The following is a 10,000-nucleotide window of genomic DNA, read 5'->3' as shown; positions in this document are numbered from 1 at the left end:
ATATTCAACTGAATATGGCTTGAAAATGATTTGCAAATCATTGTATTCCGTTTATATTTACACCTAACACAATTTCCCAATTCATATGGAAATGGGGTTTGTGTATATATATATATATATATATATATATATATATGCATATATATATATATATATATATATATATATATATATATATATATATATATATATATATATCCGGGAGGAACTCAAAGTAAAGCCGCTGCTCCTTCGCATCGAGAGGAGCCAGATGAGGTGGTTCGGGCATCTGGTCAGGATGCCACCCAAACGCCTCCCTAGGGAGGTGTTTAGGGTACGTCCAACCGGTAGGAGGCCACGGGGAAGACCCAGGACACGTTGGGAAGACTATGTCTCCCGGCTGGCCTGGGAACGCCTCGGGATCCCCCGGGAAGAGCTAGACGAAGTGGCTGGGGAGAGGGAAGTCTGTGTTTCCCTGCTTAGGTTGTTGCCTCCGCGACCCGACCTCGGATAAGCGGAAGAAGATGGATGGATGGATGGATATATATATATATACACAACATATTTGATGTTAAAACTAATAAACATTTTTTTTTTTTTTTTGTCCACAACTGCGTGAGCAAATAGTCAAACAGTTTAAGAACAACAGTTCTCATAGTGCAATTGCAAAAAATTGAGGGATTTCAACATCTACGGTCCATACTATGATCAAGAGGTACAAAGAATCTGGAGAAATCACTCCACGTAAGCGGCATGGCCGGAAACCAACATTGAATGACCAAGACCTTTGATCCCTCAGACGGCACTGTATCAAAAACCGACATCAATCTGTAAAGGATATCACCGCATGGGCTCAGGAACACTTCAGAAAACCACTGTCACTAAATACAGTTTGTCGCTACATCTGTAAGTGCAAGTTAAAGCTCTCATCTAAGATGGACTGATGCAAAGTGGAAAAGTGTTGGAACAACATATGCTGCCATCTAAGCGCCGTCTTTTTCATGGACGCCCCTGCTTATTTCAGCCAGACAATGCCAAGCCACATTCAGCACGTGTTACAACAGCGTGGCTTCGTAAAAAAAGAGTGCGGGTACTTTCCTGGCCTGCCTGCAGTCCAGACCTGTCTCCCATCGAAAATGTGTGGCGCATTATGAAGCGTAAAATACGACAGTGGAGACCCCGGACAGTTGAACGACAGAAGTTCTACATAAAAAAAGAATGGGAAAGAATTCCACTTTCAAAGCTTCAACAATTAGGTTTCTCAGTTCCCAAACGTTTATTGAGTGTTGTTAAAAGTAAAGGTGATATAACACAGAGGTGAACATGCCCTTTCCCAACTACTTTGGCACGTGTTGCAGCCATGATATTCTAAGTTAATTATTATTTGCAAAAAAAATAAAAAATAATTTTCCAACTCATATGGAAACAGGGTTTGTAATATCTACATTGTTTTTCTAATTTTAAGTATTACCAGGACTTCTTTTTTGAGTGCATTGATTTCACAATCCGCAAAGCAGCAAAGCTTCCGTCAACAATAAAAAATAGAGCTGTTTGCCATGACTAATCATGACAAGACTTTGTGAGAGCTTTGAGCACTATCATGTAGCACATTGATGGGATGACTGTGTGTTTTTAGAGGGCTTTGTATGCAAAACAGATGAATCCCCATCACATGCATTGTTAGTCGCCTCTTACTAGCAGTTTTTCACTTTCTAAAACATACTGAAAAAAGAAAGACTTGAGTTCTTGTCTCACATAAGGATTGTAGATAATGGGCAAAATTCTAAAAAAGTGTGGTTCCTCTTTAAGTTTACCCTTTTTTTTCAGACCATAAAACAATTACAAGGCACACTGTCGATGAACGGGTCTTTTTGGGTTTATTTCTTATTCAAAAAGCGCTTTGAAGGGGTCTGTTTTTTTGTTTACAATCCAAACACTTCCTTGTGGTCTACACAACATATAATGGTGGTTCCGGATGCACAGTTCTGTGGGCGGTCTTGTTTAAATGGCTCCACTTGGACTGCGTTTTCTCCTCGTCATCTTTTGCTGTAGTTTTTAGGGCTTCCATGACAGGTTAACTGACATTAAGTTCTAACTACACACTACGTTGTATTAGAAATGGCAACAGCGGAGCATGAATGCCCGACGACAAGAGGATAAAGAAAAATGGCGGACGTGCGCACATTTTCAGGACTTATGCCAAACCAACTTTTCTTACCTATTTGTACCTAATGTTGTGTATTTGGGATCTGCATAACAGGGCGAAACAAATGTCAGATTATGACTCCTAACATGTGCCATTTTTGGGTCTTTATAAAAACACCATAATAATACCCGTATGTTGAAGCACAGTACGTTTGACGATGGTAGCTGTAATGCTCCGACAAGCAGTGCAGCTATATAGCTTACAAAAGTGGTAATAAAACTTTTTTTGGACGTGTGGAATGTTCCATTTCTCAATGAAACATCAAAGTTTTGGTTTTGCTTGCTAGCGTAATTCATTAAATGAAGGGCATCAACCTGCAGTCCATAATAGCTCTTATGTGGGACTGCCATCTAATGGTCACACTTATCGTTGCACCATGTACCACATAAAATTGGTTCAAGGTCAGTCAGCTCAACCAGAAATAATACATACGTGAGACGCACCGGGTTCTAAAGCACACTGTCGATTTCTGAGAAAATGAAAGGAATTTAAGTGCGCCTTATAGTCAGAAAAATATGGTATATTAAATATCTTTTCTGTACGCAACATTTGTTTACTCTATGCTCTTTTTTGTAGTGTACATAGTTTTTGTAAGTGCTCTTGTTTTCCCTGACTTCCACACGCTAATGATAAAACGTATCTCCTGTCTTCAGATTTACTCCAACAGGGAGCTGGAGGAGCAGCTGAGTAAGATCAGAGAAATTCTATCAGATGACAAACACGACTGGGAGCATCGAGTGGTAGCGGTAAGTCACACATCTACACACTATGCAAATGAGTAAGAAGTTCAAGTGAAGAGAACAATTGAGGACTCCACATACACTATTGAACAAGATTTTAAAACCATTAAACCAATCACTATGGACCCTCAGCTCTAAATCTCACTCCCTTTCAGCTGAAAAAGGTTCGCTCATTGATGATGGCGGGTGCAGCAGAGTACGAGGGTTTCCCTCAGCAGCTGCGTCTACTGGAGGCGTCGCTCAAACTGTCGGCGAAAGATTTGCGCTCACAGGTCGTCCGCGAGGCCTGCATCACTTTGGGGTAAGATTAAAAAATACCCTTCCTGATGTAATTTGTCAACTTTTTGATGTTCAAAGTAGGACTGTAAAAATTACACGGTAATGCATGTGGTTAATCACCAAAAATTATATATGCATATTAATTTTGTAGTTTATTTTGATCACACATGCTCTTTCACTTTAATTTAGTTACATAGATCAGGTCAATGCAAAGATTTGACTTCAAAATACATCTCAAACGGATTTATGATAAAGTTGTTCGTAAGTTTCGTGTGAATAAATGACATACATTTAAGTAAAACATTTTACATTTTGTTTGTGTTAAAATATTAATTAATATTTATATATTACCGTATTTTCCGCACTATAAGGCGCACCTAAAAACTTAAAATTTTCTCAAAAGCTGACAGTGCGCCTTATAATTTGGTGCGCCTTATATATGGACCAATATTGAGCCACAACAGGTCTGGCAACTACGATAAGCAGCCGCCGACTTAATTTTCCCCTGTAGAAGAACTCCTTCTACAGTAAGCAGCCGCCGACTTCATTTTCCCTCGTAGAAGAAGAAGAGTGCTGTGCATGCTGGGATATATGACTGCAGAAGGCGTGCCGTTTCTTTGTGTTTATGTAAAGACCCCAAAATGGCTCCTATTAAGAGACGCGCTTACGACGCAGAGTTTAAACTCAAGGCGAACAGTCACACAGTAGAACACGGGAATAGAGCAGCAGAGAGAGAATTTAACATTAACAGCAGTGACACTGACGGAGGTGGATGCCGTATTCACCCAACTGTTTGATTAGATCACTAAAGATGAAGAATTTGAGGGATTCGTGGATGAGGAATAACTTAATAAAGTGAGCGTTACATGTTTATTTTTTGTGTTGTGTTGTGTGACATCATTGTTTGAGCAACTTTGAGTTATTGATGTATTATTGCTTTGCACTATTTTGAGTGTTACTGTATTGTGATTGCACTAACGTTTGATTTACCGTAACAGTATCAGACTGTTTTTTACGTGTTTATTGAATCGGTGAAAATAATAAAACAGCTGTTTATTCATTTTGGGAGTGAACGGAGTTGTCAGAAGGCTGGTTTGTAATCTAATAATAAAGTTTGACTGACCTATCTGACTGTTTTGTTGACATTCCCTTTAGCGCAGCTCCATCTAAAGGATGCATAACGTAACCCCAGCCTCTACTGTAGCATCTATTCTATGCGCCTTATAATGCGGTGCGCCTCATATTTGAACAAAGTTTTAAAATAGGCCATTCATTGAAGGTGCGCCTTATAATCCGGTGCACCTTATAGTGAGGGAAATACGGTGAGTTTTCCTTGCCCTTTTGTGGGTTCTTCCGAGGATGTTGTAGTCGTAATGATTTGTGCAGTCCTTTGAGACATTTGTGATTTGGGGCTATATAAATAAACATTGATTGATTGAATTGACAAATGTGATTTTTCTTATTTAAAATCGGTACCCCGAAAGGGACAAGCGGTAAAAAATTGATGGATGGATGGATGGATGGATGGATGGATAATTTGACATAACTTTTTATTAGTTTGAAAATATATACAAAGACATAAACCACCAATGATATTTAAATTAAGTTCATTATAATTTGAACAGAATAGCAAAAACGATGTTTTATTATCCAATTAAAATGTATTTTTATTTGATTGAAATAATTATTTGATCCCCTATTAACCAGCAAGCATTCTGACCAGCATGCATCCATGAAACACAACAATTCTTCCAGTCCAGTGTGACACCACCATCTATTTTGCATAATTTGACGATGACACACATGCATGCAATTTTTACCAAGGTGGCAACGCTTCCTCCTGTTTGTCGTCTTATTCTCTTGCAGACTTGGTGTGTATAAGGTGATAAGGGAAACTTGCACTGTTTTATCGAATTTTACCCATCATCCTTATGTGCAGGCAGTTGCACAGACAGATGCTCAAGCCAGAAAAAAGGGCACTTACAATTATTATTATTATTCCTGGAAAAAAACACAGGAAGTTGGGAAATTGTGTTAGTGAAGTGAAGTGAATATTTATATAGCGCTTTTCTCTAGTGACTCAAAGCGCTTTACATAGTGAAACCCAATATCTAAGTTACATTTAAACCAGTGTGGGTGGCACTGGGAGCAGGTGGGTAAAGTATCTTGCCCAAGGACAAGTGACTAGGATGGCGGAAGCGGGAATCGAACCTGCAACCCTCAAGTTGCTGGCACTGCCACTCTACCAACCGAGCTATACCGCCCCACAAGGGTGTTAGATGTAAATATAAACGGAATACAACGATTTGCAAATCCTTTTCATCCCGTATTCAATTGAATGCACTACAAAGATAAGATATTTGATGTTCAAACTCATAAACTTTATTTTTTTTGCAAATAATAATTAACTTAGAATTCCATGGCTGCAACACGTGCCAAAGTAGTTGGGAAAGGGCATGTTCACCACTGTGTTATATCACCTTTTCTTATAACAACACTCAATAAACGTTTGGGAACTGAGGAAACTAATTGTTGAAGCTTTGAAAGTGGAATTCTTTCCCATTCTTGTTTTATGCACAGCTTCAGTCGTTCAACAGTCCAGGGTCTCAGCTGTCGTATTTTACGCTTCATAATGCGCCATACATTTTCGATGGGAGACAGGTCTGAACTGCAGGCGGGCCAGGAAAGTACCCGCACTCTTTTATTTTTTAATGAAACCACGCTGTTGTAACACATGCTGAATATGGCTTGGCATTGTCTTGCTGAAATAAACAGGGGCGTCCATGAAAAAGACGGCGCTTAGATGGCAGCATATGTTGTTTGATTACCTGTGTGTACCTTTCAGCATTAATGGTGCCATAACAGATGTGTAAGTTACCCATGCCTTGGGCACTAATGCACCCCCATACCATCACAGATGCTGGCTTTTGAACTTTGCATTGATAACAGTCTGGATGGTTCGCTTCCCCTTTGGTCCAGATGACACGATGTCGAATATTTCCTAAAACAATTTGAAATGTGGACTCGTCAGACCACAGATCACTTTTCAATTTGCATCAGTCCATCTTAGATGATCTCGGGCCCAGAGAAGCCGGCGGCGTTTCTGAATGTTGTTGATGAATAGCTTTGGCTTTGCATAGTAGAGCTTCAACTTGCACTTACAGATGTAGCGACAAACTGTATTTAGTGACAGTGGTTTTCTGAAGTGTTCCTGAGCCCATGTGGTGATATCCTTTAGAGATTGATGTCGGTTTTTGATACAGTGCCGTCTGAGGGATCGAAGGTCACGGTCATTCAATGTTGGTTTCCGGCCATGCCGCTTACGTGAAGTGATTTCTCCAGATTCTCTGAACCTTTTGATGATATTATGGACCGTAGATGTTGAAATCCCTAAATTTCTTCTAAGTGCACGTTGTTCTTAAACTGACTATTTGCTCACGCAGTTGTGGACAAAGGGGTGTACTTCGCCCCATCCTTTCTTGTGAAAGACTGAGCATTTTTTGGGAAGCTGTTTTTATACCCAATCATGGCACCCACCTGTTCCCAATTAGCCTGCACACCGATGGAATGTTCCAAATAAGTGTTTGATGAGCATTCCTCAGCTTTATCAGTATTTATTGCCACCTTTCGCAACTTCTTTGTCACGTGTTGCTGGCATCAAATTCTAAAGTTAATGATTATCTGCAAAAAAAACAAAAAACGTTTATGAGTTTGAACATCAAATATGTTGTCTTTGCAGCATATTCAACTGAATATGGGTTGAAAATGATTTGCAAATCATTGTGTTCCGTTTATATTTACATCTAACACAATTTCCCAACTCATAGGGAAACAGGGTTTGTATTTCTACAGTATTTTTTTGTCATTTTAAGCATTAACGGAACTGAGGGCTTTGATGATTATAGCAATGAGCGCTGGTTTCTTCAATGACAGCAGCAAAAAGAGCATTTTTTCTGTTTGCTATTACTAATCATGGTAGATTTCAAGACAGACTTTTGAGAGTTATCATGTACTACTACTGCGAAACATTTCCTGGACAAATTAAGAACACAACAAAACAGTCACTAATTCCGCTCTCACTGGGATAATGACGGATGCGAAGGTTGTATCTTTCTGCACAAGACTTGTGCTCCCCGTTTCGATTGTAAATTTGAATAGTCCCCAGGTAAAAAAATTTCAGAGCAAACAAGCATCTTGCTGTTGCTGGGAAGTTGAGAGGAAATATGCTCTGCTTCAGTCGGTCCGGGTAGGAGCTTTGTCACTAGACCAGATAAGTAGTTTGTATGATATAGCAATGTCGCTATAGCGTGGTTAATATGTAGGTCACAGCATGTAAATAGAGCGTTGTTGAAGCAGGTTGAATCCCTGTTACTTCCTTTGTTAGCTGCCTCATTTAAGCAGTTTTTCACTATCTAAAATGCATAGAAAAGGGACAAATATGTGGTCATGTCTTACATAGGGTTTGCGGTTGATGGGAAAAATTCCCAAAAAGTGCAGTTTTCTTTGTAAAGTAGAGTAATATTGCCATCTACTGTATGCAGATGGATTTGGAAAATTCTTTGACAATCCCATAATAAATGAACAAGGGTGTAACTGGTAAAGCCACATTTTTTTTGTGGTGGTCCAAATGTAATTGTGGTAAGCTGCCACAAATAAATAAATCCTCAAAATCTATTTGTATCTATTTATTTCTATCAAAATGTATTTGGAGCGTATCTGTAAAGAAGAGTGGACCAAATCGTTTTTGTAAACTCACTAAATGAGAAGGATATCAAATACTTACTCCTTAACTGTGGTTAAAAAGAAACATATTTTGGGAAAGGCTCATCATATAATGTACAAGTTTAGTGTCATCATTTGTTTTTTAATTTAAAAGTCATTGCACTTATTGCTCACATTTGTCATGAGCAGGGATTATTTAAGCATTAGTTTTGATTTACAGCAGTAATGGGACATTTCTAATGCTAAATAATGCACTGGTATGCAACCTGCCTACATAGAAACTAATTTTGATGAATGCTGCTGAGATCTGAAATGCACACGTTATTACTAATTTGATGAGGTGGAACACTGTGGAAATGAACCGTAAAAAAAGTTGACGTTGGTATGCAATCTTTTGTAATATTGTATAATTTCAAAAAATACATTTATTTTAAATTTTTTATTATTTTCTTATTTTTAATTATGCTGATTATATCATTCATGGGGCGGCGTGGTCGAACAGCCGTCCAAAAACTTGAGAATTTCGGGTGCGAATCCTGCTTCTGCAATGGTAGTCCCTGCCGTTGTGTCCTTGAGCAAGAAACTTCACAGACCTTGCTCCCAGTTCCCCTCACACCGGTGTACGAGTGTGAGTGAATGTGTGGTGATGGTCAGAGAAGCCGTCGGTGCAAATTTGCAACCAAGTTTCTGTCCATCTACCCAAGGACAGCTCTGGCAACAAATGTAGCTTATCACCATCAAGGTGTCCATTATTATTATTTGCATTATTATTAACAACAATTGTTTTATTTTCATTAATAATATTTTATTACTATGGAGTGAAAAAAGGACGGCTTCTCAGTTCTCAATGTAAAGCGCTTTGAGTGTCTAGAAAAGCGTCCATCCGTCCATCCATCCATCCATCCATCCATCCATCCATCCATCCATTTTTTACCGCTTATTCCCTTCGGGGTCGCGGGGGGCGCTGGAGCCTATTTCAGCTACAATCGGGCGGAAGGCGGTGTAAACCCTGGACAAGTATCCACCTCATCGCAGGGCAGAATATCGCAGGGCAGAAAAGCGTCTAAATTAATCTAATTAATTTTGTAACCCTAATGGTAATTATGTTTGAAAATTGAAGGTAAAAAGAGCACACAAATAAAAACTACTGTTTTTCTGCAAAGGGCGCTGAAAAGATGACATCAGTGTGTTGGGTATGAAACAGTTTACTTTTCATTTCAGACATTTGTCATCCCTGCTGGGTAACAAGTTTGACCACGGGGCAGAAAGCATCATGCCCATCCTGCTCAACCTGGTGCCCAACAGTGCCAAAATCATGGCGACGTCCGGAATGGCTGTGATCCGTCTAATCCTGCGGGTAAGGTCTCGACATCAGAATGATGCCATTGTTTTCTTTATTTGAATATGCAATAACTTTTACCTTGTCAACAGTTTAAGATAAACGTGTTAAAAGTGCGCCCGGGGCCATTTTCAGACTGCAGCTGCTTTTAACTGGCTCAAAGCATATTGTAAATTTAGATTTTTAAAATCATCATTTAAATCAAATACTAATTTGCTTTTTCTCCTAAAGCACAAAGCTAAAATATTTTGGTCAAATAGCTTAGCATAAGTTGATTTTAGCCTCTTTAATGTACATAATGGATGAAAGTGGCCCCCATCCTTATATCTTTATCATCGCAGTCCTCAGTGGAAAAAGTTGGATACCCATGTCTTAAAGTTGCCCTGTCCTGCCAATTTCAGTGTCTTTCAAATGATATTGGATCCCAGTTGATTTTCATAAAATACTTCATAAATATCAAGGTTGTCTATAGGGTAAATCTTTAATCTTCTCCTTTTGGCCGAAACTCTCCAATTCGGCTGCCTCTTCACCCAACCACTGTTGCGATTGGTCAGGGGTTGGAGGTCAGCTCCATCTCCCCATGCCTGACTTTTGATATAGCTGCTTTTTGCTCTTCCAGCATACACACTACCCGCGTCTTATCCCCATCATTACAAGTAACTGCGCCTCCAAATCAGTCGCAGTCAGACGGTAAGTGAATCTTGTTTTTGTTTGAAACCTTAATTAGCGTATTTG

General features: G+C 39.3%; 1 protein-coding gene across 1 annotated transcript in view; it reads left to right on the top strand.

Moving 5' to 3' along the window:
* clasp1a (cytoplasmic linker associated protein 1a) overlaps positions 1-10,000 on the top strand; it is a 154,604-nt gene that overhangs the window by 80,976 nt on the left and 63,628 nt on the right. The window contains 4 exon segments of the mRNA XM_061918624.1: positions 2,839-2,931; positions 3,081-3,226; positions 9,148-9,283; positions 9,885-9,955. Of these exon segments, the coding sequence (XP_061774608.1) occupies positions 2,839-2,931; positions 3,081-3,226; positions 9,148-9,283; positions 9,885-9,955 (446 nt within the window).

This window comes from Nerophis ophidion, linkage group LG13, assembly GCF_033978795.1.
Source record: "Nerophis ophidion isolate RoL-2023_Sa linkage group LG13, RoL_Noph_v1.0, whole genome shotgun sequence".
NCBI lineage: Eukaryota > Metazoa > Chordata > Actinopteri > Syngnathiformes > Syngnathidae > Nerophis > Nerophis ophidion.
Note: the sequence above shows the minus strand (reverse complement) of the source record. Positions and strands in the feature narration are given on the sequence as shown.